The sequence below is a fragment of the Rhinatrema bivittatum genome, chromosome 3 (assembly GCF_901001135.1).
Source record: "Rhinatrema bivittatum chromosome 3, aRhiBiv1.1, whole genome shotgun sequence".
Taxonomy (NCBI): Eukaryota; Metazoa; Chordata; class Amphibia; order Gymnophiona; family Rhinatrematidae; genus Rhinatrema; species Rhinatrema bivittatum.
The window spans coordinates 225415664-225434106 of record NC_042617.1 but is presented as its reverse complement, the minus strand read 5'-3'; the positions used below and the strand labels follow the sequence as shown (position 1 = coordinate 225434106).

General features: G+C 43.9%; 1 protein-coding gene across 1 annotated transcript in view; it reads right to left on the bottom strand.

The window, feature by feature from the left end:
* Positions 1–18443, bottom strand: part of LOC115087279 (lysosomal-trafficking regulator-like) — a 1534685-nt gene that overhangs the window by 433973 nt on the left and 1082269 nt on the right. Inside the window, 1 exon segment of the mRNA XM_029594260.1 lies at positions 12786–12847. Within this exon segment, the coding sequence (XP_029450120.1) occupies positions 12786–12847 (62 nt within the window).

Here is an 18443-nt window from a genome sequence, read left to right as displayed (position 1 = left end):
TAGGCTGAACAAGTCAAGGGGCAAGCCCCCCTAGGTACCCCAAGAGCGAGGGAGACAGGGCTGTCTCCCTAACACAGTCAAAGACAGTGACACAATTTAAAACCTTTTTCTTTTTTTTTTACACAGAATAAATCCAATCAATACTTGCTTGAGCTTGCCCCCAAAGAAAAGAAGCAAGGAAGGAACCCTGTAGGGTAAGGGCAAGCTAACAGGGAACCGCAGGGTGAGCTGTACCATCTGCTGGAAACAGACAAATATTGAAGGGCTGCAAGGTAGGCTCTGTCCTGATATAGGATACCCTTTCAGTTTTGGTCTGTCTCCATCTGCTGGACAGGAGGCTCAACCCATGGTCTGGACTGATCTGGGTACATACAGGGAACAGAGAAATAGGTCTGTAAGAGTCAGGTTGGGATAAATCTTTACCTGGCTTGGGCAAAACTGTGATATATGCTGTACTGAAATCTTGCAGAAAAGCGCCTTTGCTTAATCCCTCTCTAAAAAAAGAACACATGGGATCAAAGACTTGGGCTTCTAATAGTTTAGAATAATCATATGAGAAACCATCGGGCCCTGGTGATTTGTTCGGTTTACTTGCTTTGATGGCCTTGGGTATTTCTTCTGTAGTAACAGGAGAATTGAGTTCCTCTAGGTGTTGGGCACTAAGGGATAGATTTTCAAACCGCGCAAATTGGCGTACTTTTGCAGGCGCATCAGGCGCCAGCAAAAGTACGCGGGATTTTAGTAGATACGCGCGTAGCCGCGCGTATCCGCTAAAATCCTGGATCGCGCGCGCAAGGCTATCGATTCTGTATAGCCGGCGCGCGCCGAACCGCGCAGCCTACCCCCGTTCCCTCCGAGGCCGCTCTGAAATCGGAGCTGCCTCAGAGGGAACTTTCTTTTGCCCTCCCCTCACCTTCCCCTCCCTTCCCCTACCTAACCCACCCGCCCGGCCCTGTCTAAACCCCCCCCTTACCTTTGTCGGGGGATTTACACCTCCCCGAGGGAGACGTAAATCCCAGCGGGCCGCTAGCGCGCCGGGACGCGACCTGGGGGCAGGAACGGAGGGCGCGGCCACGCCCCCGTATCGCCCCGGGCCGTAACCATGCCCCCGGGCCCGCCCCCAAAATGCTGCCGACACGCCCCCAAAACGCTGCGCCGACCGGGCCCGCCCCCCAACACGCCCCCAACACGCCCCCCTCGCAAAACCCCGCGACTTACGCGAATCCCGGGGTCTGCGCGCGCCAGTAGGCCTATTGAACATAGGCGCACCGGCACGCAGGGCCCTGCTCGCCTAAATCCGCCTAAATCCGGGCGGATTTAGGCGAGCAGGGCTCTGAAAATCCGCCCCTAAGAGTTGGTAGTTGAAGATTGCAGAAGAACTCTTGTTCCTCTTTGTGACGGCCCTGTCGGTCATCTGTGTATAAGTTTTCGTAAAAGAAGCGGAGTACTTCACTAATATCTGTCCCTCGCGTAGCCCATGCACCTTGGGGTGTTTTTAGTTTTTCAATAAATGTTTTACTCCGTCTCGTCCATACTAAGTTTGCTAGGAGTTTCCCTGTTTTGTTTCCATATTGATAGAATGTATGTTCTGCGTATTGATAACTTTTCATAGCCCGTTGATGTAAATTGGCCTGTAAGGAGCTTAAAATCATATTGTAATTTTTGAAATGCTCCTGAGAAGGGTTTTGAATCATTGCTTGTTTAGCTTTCGCTAAGTCTGCTTCTAATTTTAATATTTGGGCAGTTAGACATTTGTTCCTACGCCTTAAATAGGAGATGATTTCCCTTCTCAAGACAACTTTATTTGTCTCCCAAAATAGACTAGGGTTATCTTTGTGTTGTATATTAGATTCTTTAAAGAGGTGCCATTTAGATTGTAGGTATTTTTGGAACTTTAAATCATTTTTAACATAAGATGGGAATCTCCACTAATGACTCTGTACCAGCTCTTCCCCAATATCCAAACTGACCCATAGGAGTGCATGGTCGGACACACTGGATGGACCTATAGTGGCGTTTCTTATAAAAGGAATTGCCTGTTGTGCTCCAAGAATGTAGTCTATATGGGAACGTGTTTTATGAGCTTTAGAGATGTGTGTGTAATCCTTTTCGTCTGGATGTATTATACGTCAGGGGCCAACTAGTTGTAGATGGTTACAGATTTTTGTTATCCAGGTAAGAGTAGTTATTGGGGCACCCTTAACTAAAACTGTTGATTTATCTATAGTAGGATCTAGAACTGTGTTAAAATCTCCCGCTACTAACAGCCAGCCTTTCCTGTGTAAAGTGAGAAGATTCATAATATTACAGAAAAATGTTGACTGGGTGAATTAGGACCATATAAATTGCAAATAGTAAGTTCTTGCCCATTTAGTTTTCCTGTAATGATAGAATATCGCCCTTCAGAATCTTGTATTTCGTTTGTAATTTGAAAAGCTAAATTTTTGTGAAGGAGAATTGCTACCTCTATTTTTTTCCGGTTGGCCGGGGCAAAATATACTGTACCTACCCAGTCATGTTGCAGTCTTTTACTTTCTTCTTTAGTCAAATGTGTTTCCTGTATGCACGCTAAGTCTACTTTTGCATGCTTTAGAGCTTGAAAAACCTTAACCCGTTTGGATTGCCTAAGCCTTTCACATTTAGGCTTGCTATTCTCATATTACGTTACTAAGCAAACAGCTTGTGTTGTGGTAGCTGAAAGAGATATGGCATATCGAAAAAGTCCATGAGCTTAAGAACATAAGAACATAAGAAACTGCCATGCTGGGTCAGACCAAGGGTCCATCAAGCCCAGCATCCTGTTTCCAACAGAGGCCAAACCAGGCCACAAGAACCTGGCAATTACCCAAACACTAAGAAGATCCCATGCCACTGATGCAATTAATAGCAGTGGCTATTCCTTAAGTACATTTGATTAATAGCCGTTAATGGACTTCTCCTCCAAGAACTTATCCAAACCTTTTTTAAACCCAGCTACACTAACTGCACTAACCACATCCTCTGGCAACAAATTCCAGAGCTTTATTATGCGTTGAATGAAAAAGAATTTTCTCCGATTAGTCTTAAATGTGCTACTTGCTAACTTCATGGAATGCCCCCTAGTCCCCCTATTATTCAAAAGTGTAAATAACTGATTCACATCTACCCGTTTAAGACCTCTCATGATCTTAAAGACCTCTATCATATCCCCCCTCAGCCGTCTCTTCTCCAAGCTGAACAGCCCTAACCTCTTCAGCCTTTCCTCATAGGGGAGCTGTTCCATCCCCTTTATCATTTTGGTTGCCCTTCTCTGTCCCATCTCCATCGCAGCTTCCCAGTCTATTTTATTTATTTATTTATTTAAGGCTTTTATATACCGACTTTCTTGATACAAATCAAATCAACTCGGTTTACATCGAACTAAGCAGAATTATAACCAACCAATCAACAAGTGACAATTTAAAGGAGCATAAAGTTACATTATAACAAGGATGCCTTAACTGGGATAAGGAAAAAAGAGGGGGAGAACGAAGATAAATTACTATATACAATGGAATATGGGAGGGAGGCAAGGAGCCGACCTCATGATGACCTGTGAGCATGATTAGCGTTTGTTTATTTACATAAGCGATTTGAAAGTTCTAAATCAGACTGTTGGGCTAGTGGTGGGGAAGGCTCGGCAGAATAGCCATGTCTTTAGTTTCTTTTTGAAAGTTAGAAGACAAGTTTCCTGCCTGAGATCCGGAGGCATGGCGTTCCAGATGGAGGGCCCTGTGGTAGAGAATGCCCTGTCTCTGATATTTGAGTGGTGTACAATTTTGATTGGGGGAACATGTAAGGATCCCTTGTAGGCATCTCTTAAGGGTCTGGTCGTCGAGTGCAGTTTGAGAGGGTGTGAAAAATCTACTGGGGTCTGATGGTGGATATTTTTGTGGATAATTGTCAGTGATTTATGAAGGATCCTGAAGTTTACTGGGAGCCAGTGAAGGTCTTTTAGAATGGGGGAGATATGTGCTCTCCGATTAGTGTTTGTTAGAATTCTCGCTGCTGCATTTTGGAGCAGCTGGAGAGGTTTTATAGTAGAAGCCGGTAGACCTTGCAAGATGGAATTGCAGTAGTCTATCTTGGAGAAAAGAATGGCTTGAAGGACAGATCTGAAATCGTAATGGAATAGGAGCGGTTTGAGTTTTTTGAGTACTTGTAGCTTGTAGAAGCACTCCCTTGTGGTATGTTTTATAAATAGCTTTAAGTTAAGGTGACTATCTATTATGACTCCAAGATCTCGGGCGTGGGATATTTGTATGTTAGAATGCAGTTGGTTATGAAAGGGACTGCCTTCTGGGGTGATTAGCAATAGTTCAGTCTTGGAAGTGTTGAGCACGAGGTTAATGCTTGAAAGATGATGGTTGATCGTTTGTAAATGAGAGTTCCATAATTTGAGTGTTGAGTCCAGTGACTTGGATATGGGGATTAAAATTTGTACATCGTCTGCATTTATATAGAACTTAAGTTTTAGATTTGAGAGTACATGGCAGAGAGGGAGTATGTAGATGTTAAACAGGGTGGGCGATAAGGAGGAGCCCTGGGGAACTCCGAATGGGGCATTAGTGTGTGAGGATTCCTTGTTATTGATGTTAACCTTATAGCCTCTGTTGTTAAGGAAGGAGTCGAACCATCTAAGAGCTGATCCTGCAATACCTATATCTGATAGCCGGTTTAGTAGGGTATTGTGATTTACAGTATCGAAAGCTGCAGAGATGTCAAGAAGGGCTAGGAGGAATGATTGTCCTTTGTCAAAACCGATGTGAATTTGATCAAGGAGTGAAATGAGGAGGGTTTCGGTATTGTGTTCTTTTCGGAAACTATATTGTGAAGGGTGTAGAATATTATGGTCCTCCAGATAATCTTAAAGCTGTTTATTTACAATTTTCTCCATGATCTTGGCTACAAACGAAAGATTTGAAATGGGGCGGTAGTTGTTGAGGTCATCCGGATCCAGGTTCGGTTTTTTTGAGTATGGGTTTAAGGGTGGCCGATTTGAGAGCTTCTGGGAATATTCCTTGTGAGAGGGAACAGTTGATAATATCAGCTAGATATTTGGAGATGTATTCTGGTATGAGAATCAGAAATTTGGAGGGGATTTGGTCCAGAGGGTGGGTCGAAGGTTTCATTCTTTTTATCAGATTTTCCACCTCTATAGTGTGGGTAGGATCAAAGGATTCCAAGCTTATGTCTGTGTTTGGTCGGTGGAGGGTATCCGGAGACAGTGAGTTTGGGCTGGTAGGTAATTTAGCTAGGGTGTTTGAGATTTTGTTCTGAAAGAATAAGGCCAGATCATTGGCTTTCGATTGGGCTGTATTGTCTGGAATAGTAGGGGGAGCAGTTTTGGTGAGTTCCGATACGTACGAGAAAAGAGCCTTTGCGTCGAATATCATATCGTGGATACGGTGGGCATAGAAATCTCTTTTTGTTCGAAGCGTTGTCGTTCTGTAATGGTGGAGGGCGGCTTTGTATATGGTTAGAGAATGGGGGTTGGGGTTCTTCCTCTATTCTTTTTGTTTCCGTCTTAGATTTTGCTTCAGGGTACGGAGCTCCTTAGAGAACCATGGCTGTTTATTTTTTCGAGAAGGATCAATAGTTTTTTTAGACAGTGGGCATAAGTTATTAGCTATCATTTCAGTAATAGTTTGCCAAGAGGTAATAGCAGAATTGGGGTTAGATAGATCCAGATTAGGAAGTTCTTTGATTAGAGAGTTGCCGAGGTCTTCTGAAGGACATGGTTTCCTGTAGTACAAAGTGGTCGTCTGAAGGGGGGCAGAAGATCCTGTCAATGATTTGATGGTGGAGGTGATCATGAAATGGTCTGACCATGGAACCGGGAGGCATAGAGGGGGTGAAAGTGGAATGAGGTTGGAATTTGTGAAGTTAAGGTCAAGCGTATGACCTGCTTTATGTGTGGGTTGGTTGATGTGTTGTTTGAAGCCCATGTCTGAAAGGGCTGATAGGAAGGCTTCGCAGTTAGAAGATCGAGGATTGGCATCGATGTGAAGATTAAAATCTCCAAGGATTATGGCTGGAGAATCTAGTTTTACGTATTTGGCTATGATTTCCACCATAGGAGAGGCGTCTTGTTCTAAAAGTCTGGGGGGAGCGTAAGTGAGGAGGATTTGGAGCGACTTAGATTTGAAAACCCTATCTCCAGTTTGGGAATTATATTGATAGATTGAAGAGTGAGGTTAAGAGATTTTTTGGCAGCTATGAGGAGACCTCCCCCTTTTTTCTTTTTTCTGGGTAATGAGAAGATATCATATATCTGTGTAGGAAGTTGATTTATTAAGACTGTGTCTGATGGCTTCAGCCAGGTCTCCGTGATGGCACAGATGTCTGGTTTGGCATCGAGCAAATAGTCGTGAAGGATGTGAGTTTTTTTGGTAATTGACTGGGCATTGAAAAGTGTTAAAGTGAAGAGGGCCAGCCCCAGTAATTGCGTAAAGGGAGAGATCATCACCGGAGTTAGATTTCTGCGAGTTATGGGTTGATATCGTAACAAAGGATTTGTCTTGAAGCAGATGTTGTGGTGCAATGTGTGTATCGGGTAAGCAAGCATCATGATGGGACTAAAGAGAACACTTTGATGGGATTTGCCAGCAGATGATATTCTAAGACGTAAAGGAAGTGAATACTTGTGGAAGTATTCTTTGAGGGAAAAATGATTAATGTAGTGTGGCGGTGCTGATCCTTAGCTGAATGAATGGTGGGGAGGCTAGATTCATGCCGAGTTGGCTGATTGAAAGCGTGGGATGGCTGGATGAATGCTGAAGGTGTCTGGATGAATGCTGAAGGAGGCTGGATGAATACTGAAGGAGGCTGGATGAATGCTGAGGATCCTGGATGAATGCTGAAGGTGGCTGGATGAATGCTGGGGTGTCTGGATGAATGCTGAAGGTGGCTGGATGAATGCTGAAGGTGGCTGGATGAATGCTGAAGGTGGCTGGATGAATGCTGGGGTGTCTGGATGAATGCTGAAGGAGGCTGGGTGAATGCTGGATGAATGCTGAGGTGTTTAGATGAATGCTGAGGATCCTGGATGAATGCTGGGGAGGCTGGGTGATTGCTGAAGGAGGCTGGAAGAATGCTGAGGTGTCTAGGTGAATGCTGATGATCCTGGTTGGATGCTGAGGGTGGCTGGATGAAATGCTGAGGATCCTGGATGAATGTTTAAGGTGGCTGGAAGAAAGTTGAGGGTCCTGGATGTATACTGAGGGTGGCTGGATAAATGCTAGGGAGGACCTGTGTTAGGTGTGTGTAGGATTTTCAAAAATGGAGAGCATAGAGTGGCTGCCACTTCAAGGTTCTAGTGCGCACGAAGGGGCGCACAAAGGGGCTAGCCCCTTTGTTGTGCTCCTTAGGCGCGCGACGCCTGGAGCCGTCTCGGCCCTTTAAAGGGCTCAGAATCGCCAGTCGTGACGTCGGGGGTTCAGTGGGCGGGCTTACCCTGCTTTGCGGCTCCCTTCTTCAATTTAAAATTGAATCCTTTTTCTTTTTTTTTCTGTTTGCTCGGCGCTGCTTTTTCTTTTGGAGAGAGATGGGCCTCCCCAAAGACCACGTGGGTGGTCAATCCCGAGTCCAACTCCCTTTGGCCCCGATGGGCCGGCGCCGACCGCGCAGGGAGGGCCGACCCGGGACGAGGGGGAAAACGCAGGACAAGATCGCCGAGGGAAAGAGTGCGCCTGGAGCCGTCTCGGCTCTTTAAAGGGCTCAGAATCGCCGGTCGTGACATCGGGGCTTCGGTGGGCGGGCTTACCCTGCTTTGCGGCTCCCTTCTTCAATTTAAAATTGAATCCTTTTTCTTTTTTTTTCTGTTTGCTCGGCGCTGCTTTTTCTTTTGGAGAGAGATGGGCCTCCCCAAAGACCACGTGGGTGGTCAATCCCGAGTCCAACTCCCTTTGGCCCCGATGGGCCGGCGCCGACCGCACAGGGAGGGCCGACCCAGGACGAGGGGGAAAACGCAGGACAAGATCGCCGAGGGAAAGAGTGCGCCTGGAGCCATCTCGGCCCTTTAAAGGGCTCAGAATCGCTGGTCGTGACGTCGGGGGTTCGGTGGGCAGGCTTACCCTGCTTCGCGGCTCCCTTCTTCAATTTAAAATTGAATCCTTTTTCTTTTTTTTTTCTGTTTCCTCGGCGCTGCTTTTTCTTTTGGAGAGAGATGGGCCTCCCCAAAGACCACGTGGGTGGTCAATCCCCTTTGTCCCCAATGGGCCGGCGCCGACCGCGCAGGGAGGGCCAACCCGGGACGAGGGGGAAAACGCAGGATAAGATCACCGAGGGAAAGAGTGCGCCTGGAGCCGTCTCGGCCCTTTAAAGGGCTCAGAATCTCCGGTCGTGATGTCAGGGGTTCGGTGGGCGGGCTTACCCTGCTTCGCGGCTCCCTTCTTCAATTTAAAATTGAATCCTTTTTCTTTTTTTTTTCTGTTTGCTCGGCGCTGATTTTTCTTTTGGAGAGAGATGGGCCTCCCCAAAGACCACGTGGGTGGTCAATCCCGAGTCCAACTCCCTTTGGCCCCGTTGGGCCGGCGCCGACCGCGCAGGGAGGGCCGACCCGGGACGAGGGGGAAAACGCAGGACAAGATCGTCGAGGGAAAGAGTGCGCCTGGAGCCGTCTCGGCCCTTTAAAGGGCTCACAATCGTCGGTCGTGACGTCGGGGCTTCGGTGGGCGGGCTTACCCTGCTTTGCGGCTCCCTTCTTCAATTTAAAATTGAATCCTTTTTCTTTTTTTTTTCTGTTTGCTCGGCGCTGCTTTTTCTTTTGGAGAGAGATGGGCCTCCCCAAAGACCACGTGGGTGGTCAATCCTGAGTCCAACTCCCTTTGGCCCCGATGGGCCGGCGCCGACCGCACAGGGAGGGCCGACCCAGGACGAGGGGGAAAACGCAGGACAAGATCGCCGAGGGAAAGAGTGTGCCTGGAGCCATCTCGGCCCTTTAAAGGGCTCAGAATCGCTGGTCGTGACGTCGGGGGTTCGGTGGGCAGGCTTACCCTGCTTCGCGGCTCCCTTCTTCAATTTAAAATTGAATCCTTTTTCTTTTTTTTTTTCTGTTTGCTCGGCGCTGATTTTTCTTTTGGAGAGAGATGGGCCTCCCCAAAGACCACGTGGGTGGTCAATCCCCTTTGTCCCCAATGGGCCGGCGCCGACCGCGCAGGGACGGCCAACCCGGGACGAGGGGGAAAACGCAGGACAAGATCACCGAGGGAAAGAGTGCGCCTGGAGCCGTCTCGGCCCTTTAAAGGGCTCAGAATCTCCGGTCGTGATGTCAGGGGTTCGGTGGGCGGGCTTACCCTGCTTCGCGGCTCCCTTCTTCAATTTAAAATTGAATCCTTTTTCTTTTTTTTTTCTGTTTGCTCGGCGCTGATTTTTCTTTTAAAGAGAGATGGGCCTCCCCAAAGACCACGTGGGTGGTCAATCCCGTGTCCAACTCCCTTTGGCCCCGATGGGCCGACGCCGACCGCGCAGGGAGGGCCGACCCGGGACGAGGGGGAAAACGCAGGACAAGTTTATTGATTTGGAGGCATTAAGCTTATTGATTTGGAGGCATTAAGTTTATTTTATCCCCCCCCCCCTCTTTTTTTTTAATTGTAATAACATCACAACAGTTAACAGCCATTCCGGGTCAGAATCGATGGTTAGTTCGAGAGAAAAAAAAACAAAACAAAACAGTAAGACTCACCATTCTTTGTTTTAGACAGTGCGAGCCATAGCTGCTAGTGAAGTTTAAATTTTATTTATTTAGTCTGTTTTTAAATCAGAGATGAAAGACTTGGCTTTCTCTGCCTCAGAGAAGAGGTGTTCCTTCCCCGCATGCCAAACCTTCAGCATTGCAGGGTATTGAAGTTGAAAGCAGACATTTTGTGAAAGAGATCAGTGCACAGCGGTGTAAAGAGTTTCCATCGTTGCATAAGGTGGGCAGAAAAGTCTTGGAATAATCTGACTGTGGAGTTATGGTAAGTAAGATTTGCTTGAGAGTGGAAAGCTTGCATAATCTTTTGTTTATCTTGCCAGTTCCAGATTTTAGCGATAATTATTCTAGGTCTTTTCTCATTTTCTTTCTTCCTCCCTAGTCAATGAGCCCTTTCAATCTTAAGTTTGGCCTCCAGCTCTGTTATTTCAAGGGCTTCAGGTAGCCATTTTTCCAGGAAGCTCAATAGGTTTTTGTCTTCAATCGCCTCAGGTAGTCCGACAATTCTGATGTTATTTCGGCGTGCCCTATTTTCCAAATCAGCCAGCTTCTCTGTTTGTTACGCAGCTGTTTTTCTAGTGCTTCTAGCGTTCCAGTGAGAATGAGATTGTCGTCCTCTAAACAGAAGATGCAGCCTTCCACCTGGTCCATGCGGGGATGCAATTCTGCTATTGTGTTTTTAAGCTCCTGGAATTGAGCTGAAAGGTCATTAAATCTAACATCCAATGCACTGACCACGGCGTTTGTTACTTGGGTTGTTAAATCGCTGGGATGATCCGTCGATTTGGGGGAGGGAGTACTGTGGCCTGAGACTGGAGCCATCTTGTCAGTGGGATCTCTGGGCTCCTCCTTCTTCCCCCCTCTCAAGGGCATAATATTTGAATTTTTCATCATAAATTGATCAATAGACATGAGAGTCTCAAATGTACTTGTTGGATCATCTGTTTGAAGTCTGATGCTGGAGATATTGGTAGGATGTTGGAGGATGATGCTCAGAGCTAAAGCAGGACATGTCTGCTCAGCTACACCACATCACGTGACCCCCTGAACTCTTTTGTTGGAAAATTGTGTCATAACTAAACAATGATGCCGATAATGAAAGAGCTATATTTTCACTCTTTCTAAAAATATTTATAACCTGGGGTCAGGCAAATATACTTAGGCAGTCTATTTCATAGGCAAGGCCTTGCACTAAAAAGATTCCTAGCCTCACAAATTGAGAGCAAAGCTAACAAACTCTTGTTTGCAAATCTCAATGCCTAAGCCAACATAAATATTTAAGATAGGCTTGTTCTATGCCATTCAGGGCTTTAAATGTTAATATCAAGATTAACCAATACATAATTGAAAGCCAATATAGGCACTGTAGAATAGGTAAATGCAGGCTCAATGGCTCAAAATCAGTTCTCAGTCTGGCAGTGTTTTCTGGATTAACTGCAACTGCTTAAGACAACCCATTCAGTAATGCACTGCAGTTATCTAATAATGAAAACATAAATGACCAAAGAAATAAAAGCCTCCTGATCCAAGTGAATTTGAAAAAGACAAAATCTGTGCAAATGAAAAAAGTGCTTTCATGACTGATGTGATCTGATGTTTCAAGAAGTATATCAAGAACTACCCATTCAGAACCATTCCCAATAACTTCTGGTCCAGTAACCTTGGACCAGAAGTTACTGCAACAGAACCTTCCTACTTAGTTAAATAACTTCAGTATTTTTCTCATTGAAATGCAATATATTCAATTTCAACTATGGAAGAAGAGACAGAAAGCAGCCATTCAAATCGTCTAACATAACAGCAGTCATTGAACACAAGAAGTGGAGGAAGAAGATTCAGTCTGTTCAGCAGCTTAGTTAGCAAGCACTGCCTGGCAATCCTCATTCACGCATGCTGTCTTCACTACCAGCTATGGCAATAACCTTCTTGATATCTAAGGGCTTATGCACAACTGCTCCTTATTCACTCACTTGGGCCTCTGTCTGCATCCCTCCTTCCACCACTGTGATGTCAAAGGATCAAGACTCTCACTTGACCAGTATCGAACACAGGTGCAATCATGGTCCTGTAGTCGAGAATCTATTGTATTCTCTGCACTGTAAGATGGTAACGAGGGATGTTTTATCCAAGGATCTACCAATTTTCCAACCAGTCTAAGGACAGCATGGGGATAAAGCACTCAGAGTCTTCACCAAAAACTGATCAACAGAAAGTCTGAGGGAAAGCCCAAACCTTACTCTTTCCATGATGGAATGAAAAGCAAGTAGCACACTGGAGCTCAACTACAGCACCGCTGTTGTACATCCACTATCTTGGATTTCTACTAAAACATTATTTAATTTAATAGGAAGCTCTGACAGACTATTTTATTGGACCTTTTACATTTCAGGAGTTTGCTAAAGTAAAACAACCTAACAATCATCCTAGTTCTGCTGATTTATAAATTAGCACATAAGTACTAAAACACTTATTACATATTCAGTAGATTCCTCTTGCTGAAAAGAAGTGCACAGGTAACTTAAATTGCACACAATCCGATCAGGTTTATTTAACATACATCTGTCCTTAATTAACAGATTAATTTTAACAATTTGAGATTTCAATTATTTCACTAGGTAAAACTATCTATCATGAGCACAGCAGATCTGTAATTAGTTTTTGGCTTAAGAATAATGAATTGATTACCAATAATGCAAGAGTGGGTGGGGGAGGGGATTTGAATTAGGGAGCAGAGTATATTATCTCTACTTTGTTGTCTCTTCCAGCTTCACTTCCTCCTGGCCTATTCCCTGCACATTGCAGCCTGGGAGGGGTGGAGCTGAAGCAGGAAGCAGAGGATTCTCAGATAACTGGTATATTTGATTAACCAACACCTCATATTCTCCATGGATGCTGGATAATAGACTTCTTCCTATAAAATACAAATGGACGCAACAAAAAAAGTACTAAATCATAAAGGAGAAAATTGGAACTCTAATATTTCTGCATTAACTTGAATATTGCTTACTTCTAAAATACATATACATTTAACTGTAATATAATCACTGTATAAAGAAATGAAAGTTTCACTTACCTAGTAATAGTTCACCAGCTGTCTCTCTAGCAGGTGCTACACTGATACACCTTCGATTAAGCCTGTGAACATGCATATATTACAAATTTTACAAAACTGTACGCTAAGCTTAGCAAAGCACACCCATAACGAATAAAAGTAATGGAAGTCTTCTATGAGGTTGATACTGAGCAGCTCGGCTAGTTAGCCAGATAAACTTATCCAGCTAAGATAGCCTGAATATTCAGCAGTGCAGTTGCACTATTGAACATACTCAACTATCTTAAAGTAAGCCGGATAAGTTTATCTGGCTAACTTTAGGACAGGTCCATGGGCCGACTAGAGTTAGCCTGATAAGTTATCTGCATAACTCAAAATACTGAATTAGCTGGATAACTTATCTGGCTAACTCAGCTCCTGGATATTCCTTGAATATCCTCACCACTTATCTGGCTAAAAATTTATCCAGATAAATACTTATCCTGCTAAATGGCGGCCACTGATCCTGGCAGATATTCAGCCGCTGCCACTTATTTGGATAAGACCATATTTATCTTGATAAGGCATGCTGAATATCATCCTCTAAATATATGTGTATACATATATTAAATATTTTATTTTTATAACTTTTCAATCATTTTTTTTAAAAATGTAAGTGAAACATGAAGGCATAATAACAATGATTAAAGGAAACAACACAAATATATAAAACAAGAAGTCAGCGGAGACTGAATAATCAAAACAGACAACAATCACAGGGAAGGGGGTAGAAGGAAAATACTAAACTCACCTATAAAGAAAAAAAGGAAAATAATTATGGCAGAAGAATAGGCAAGAACTGCACCATCCCACTCTGCAAAGTTGGTACATGCATATCCTAAATGACTTGTGGCGTCCATCAAGTACTGAGTCAAGGGGTGTGAAGACTTATGTAATCAAGATGTTTTAGTTAATTTGTAATCACATTTGGAATATTTCTATAATTGTTCTTTCACGATGAAAGTGAAGAGAATGTTACACAGATCAATGAAACAAACATACTTTAATGCATTCAGATTTTCATATTTTTTTAAACAGAATGTTGAAAAATGTACAAGGATGTGAAGACTTTTACAAGTCAGTGTAAAATCAATCTGCCCAAAGATCAGACACACAAAAAAAGCAAAGTGACTTACCAGTAATGGGGGGGTTCCCTATAGACAGCAGGATAAATCAGCCATATTGAGTGAATTATATCATCTGATAGCCCAAACACAGTGTAATGTGCTGCTGACCACGGAGTGCTGCATAGTGATCAGCAGTCTGTTCCTCAAGGTCCTGAATCCAGCATGGTGCCTGGTATCCTGCTCATCTGATGATTCTGGCAGCTTATTTATTTATTATTTATTTTATTATTTTCTATACCGGCTTTCACGACCAGAGGTTGCATCAAGTCGGTTTACATTTAACAAGTTGTGCATTGAACATAGAACTAGAGGTATTGAACTGGTGCGGAAAATAATAGTTACAATGAACGGGGAAGTTAACAACTGGGATAGGAGGAAAAGAGAGAGGGACAGGAATATTTACATAGTAAAAATGCATTTACAGTTAATATTTACATAGTATGCTATAATGGATCTGTGTCTCGAGGACGTCGAGGGCTAAATGAAATCAAAGAAGTGATAGACTATTGGTGAGGAGGGGTTTACACTAGGATGAGGGAAGAGGAAGGTTGGGGGCGACAATAAGTGGTTGAAAGGGAACCTGGATCAATCAGAACTCTTGTCTAAAAGGCCTCTTCTACTCAGCAGTTTTAAGGGTCAGTTAGGGCCAGTGCACGGATATTAGGTACCCTAGGGAAAACCTACAGCCTGCTGTTTCCGTTCCACTCGTCACACCCTCCCCACATACAATAAAAATTATGCATAATAGATTATGCATGGACAAGAATATTTAAAGTACAATCTTCTGAGGTAAAAATATCACTTAATATTTTTTATTATATTTACATGCAGTGCTGTAAAACCCTGCAAAAAAAGTTAAAAGGTCCCTTGGAATTGGTACTAAGTCTATTGTAATGTTTGTTGGGTATTGGATTGGCCCTCAGAAAACCATGAGTAAACTGAATTACAATTGCAATATAGTAAATATCCCATGCCAAAACTGCCAGCACTTAGATACTAACAACCCTAATTATGAAAAGGCAAAACTGCAATTATTACACCAAGCCCTGAAATGCTAATACATCTAATATAAGGAAAACAGAAAAAGCCAAGCTGCCAATCACAGAACCTACATATTAGCTGAATACATCATCTTGGTCACACATGCAAAACACAAACAGAACTTCACCAAATGCAGAATAAAGTAACCATAGAGAAGTAATACAAATGTGCAGATAAAAACTGAACTGTAAACCAAAACAAGCCAGACTGTATGCATTGCAACAATGGAAAAACAGAAACATTACAATTCCTCATAAAAAAATCAAACAATAAAATCAGGAAATATGAATCATCAAAAGAAGTAAAATCATACTAATAAAAATATTTCAATGCAGCTGACAAATAGAATTATATCCAGTAATTTAACACTCACATAAATTTTCCAAAGACCAATGAAATATTTCAAAACAGCAGACACAAACACCACCCAATACTTAAAATTTTAAAAGGATACCCCCCCGCCCCCATACCTGGGTTATTCTGATTTCCAGATGCCCTGAGATTGTCTAGAATTAGCAGAGGAGATGAGAGGGTTTGTTACTCACAATCCATATGCTCTCTCTCATACATACAGACATGCTATCTTACACACACATTCTCTGTCTCATTTACTTCCTTCCACATCCCCATTCCAGCAGGTAGACTCCTCCTTCAGTCCCCGCAGCAGACAGGACTCTTCACCTTTCTTGAGGTTGTGGAGGCTGCTGCTGCTCTGTTTCCTGTGTCTGCAGGGGTGAAGCAGGTACTGCTGCTGCTGCTGAATGCCAAGGCTGATCCTTGGCATTCAGGCTGATCCTGCCTCTTGCTTCGAGGGCCTGGGGCACTCACTGTTCTTTCTGTTGCTTTTGACTGTGACTGCATGGCGTCTCTTTCTTCCCGCCTGCACAGACCCATCAATTTCTCTTCTGGGCTATGCGGACAGGAAGGAGAAGCTATGTCATCACTGCCCCAAGATCGGTGACATTCTAGGTAGCAACATAGTTTGCCTAGTGCTTCCACCAATCCTGAAGCCAGGGCACAGGATTTCCTGTGGGTGAACTAATGACATCACCACTGCCTCAGTGCCCTGAGTCGATATACCGAGCAACATGTTTTGGTTCCAAGAGTTTCTGTGCATTGCTATTCTTATTGTTACTTTTGTCTCTGACCTGGCCTGACCCTTGACTGCCTTGTCTTCTGCCTGTCTTGACTTCTTGCTTGCCTCTTGACTCTGACTGAACTCCATCTGTCCGGACCTTGGCTTGTTCCTGATGTTGCATGAACTCTACCTGTCTTGACCCTGCACCTCTGACTTGATCCTGACTGTCAGCCACAATGAGTCCACCTCTAACCCATGACAGTTTGCTTGGCCATGGATATGTCTGATGTTCCCTTGCCGGAGTTTCTGCAAGGTCTCTCACAGACAGCTCAGCAGCAATAGTAGAATGAAGACCACATTCTTGGTGTCCTGCAGGACCTGTCTTTGCAATGGAAAAATTTCTATCATCCCTAGTAGTGACTTTGTCAACCCTAGCTGCTCCACAATTGATTCTTGCCTCCTAACAGACCACCACTACACTACATCTGACCGCTATCATCCCAGTATGAGGGTGACCTAAGACCTGCATGGATTTCATTAATCAAAGCTTGATCCATTTCTAGCTCCAGCCAGCCAGCTTCACATCAGAATGAGCCAAAGTGGCTTTTATAATCTCCTCTCTCAAAGGCCAGGCTCTAGCATGGGCCTCTACTCTATTTGAAAGAAACAAAACACCAGCCTGGCTGATCTTCAAATAATTCTGACTCAAATCAGGAAGCTCTTCAATGACCCTGTCTGCTTCACTTCTGAGGCCTCCGAGCTACTCCACCTGAGACAAAGACTTATGACAGTGGGCCAGTATGTGGTACAATTTAATCTCCTGGAATGATGAAGCGCAGGGGGCTGTGTTTTGGCAAGGTCAATATATATTTGTTTTCTTTTCCCTGTATGGTTTTCTTTGGATATAGTATAAAGATATAGAGATGTGCATTCGTTTACAACGAATGTGGCATCTGCAACGAATATGTCCCTATTTGTTTGATTTGTGGGACTGCAAAACGAATGGTGATCCCCATGAATGAAACATATCATATTAGTTTAATTTATTTGGCTCACAGTGCTTTCTTAGCAGCCTTTTGAAAAAAGAGAAGGTCATGTGGGAGTATCCATTGCAACACCAGACAGGTTGGCAAGGAGACCAGAATGCCAACGTATCAGAGCAAAACATTTTTCTAATTCAGCCAATCACTGCTCTGTGATGCTGTTCCTGCTGTATTTTTTACCTTGAGCAAGTATACAACAGTACACTTTCTTCTTGGGTTCTATCTGAGAAGGTTGTTTGCTGTTTGAGCTTTCTCAGAGAGTCTCAAATCTTTATTCAATTTCTATTGCTATAATTTGCTAATGCTGAAGAAGATATTTGTTCTTTATTCAATTGCCATTGCTACAATTTGCTATTGCTGAAAAAGATATGTTCTTTTTTGCTACTGTGCCTGCCAGGCAGCCAGGCTTTTTTTACTGCAATTTTTTTTTTTATTGAACTCAGACTGTCTCTCTGTCTCTCCCACTGAGACAAGCTGCCAGCAGTGGCATTTTGCTGCTGATCTTACCCCCCTGGGGTAGGTTGCAGGCAGGGTTTGGGTGGTGGGGTAGGAGATAGCGAGAGATTTGCAGTGGCTGTCTGGTAGTGGGCATTCATTGTACAACAACTTCAAGCACCATCACAGTGAGTTCTGTAGGAATTTGGCATGCAGACTCACAGCAGGAGTAGTCAGGCTGAGGCTTCCAGTGTTTTATCTGGAGTTTCAGTTTTTGTGCACACAGAGCAGTCTAAGTTGTAGTGTACAGCAAGTCACTGTACTCTGTGTCTGTGTGTAGTTTTCCACACTCACATATATTTGTACAGTGGTATTCTTTAAATCCAAATCCCCAGTAGGCATCTGGAGTTTTCATTTTTTTTGTGCACATAGAGCAGTCTCAGTTGTAGTGTACAGCAAGGCACTGCACTGTGTGTCTGTGTGTGTAGTTTTCCACACTCACATATATTGTTACAGAGGTGTTCAGTCACCAATAAAGAAATAATCCTTTTAATTGAAATCCCTAGTAGGCAGTGACATTAAATCCATGTTGTCAGGGAAAAGTACAGGTGGTTGAGTGATTGGCACTGGCAGAGGAGGCACTTCAAAAGGCAGTCCCCCATTAAAGTTAAAAAGGGACCTGTTCCAATCTAAAATCTCTGGAGGGGCAGGCTGTTCCATCCAGAAAAAAAATTTAAATTTAAACATGATGCAACGCCACCACCTGTTTCTGACCCTGTTGGTTTGGAGATGAAGGAAGGGGAGTCTGAGCCATCTAAGACAAAAGAGCGAGACCCAAAAGCAGCAGTGAGACAGTAGACTCTAGATAGCGCTGACGATGTAGTGCAGTCAGTGTTTACTTCTGATTCCGATGAAG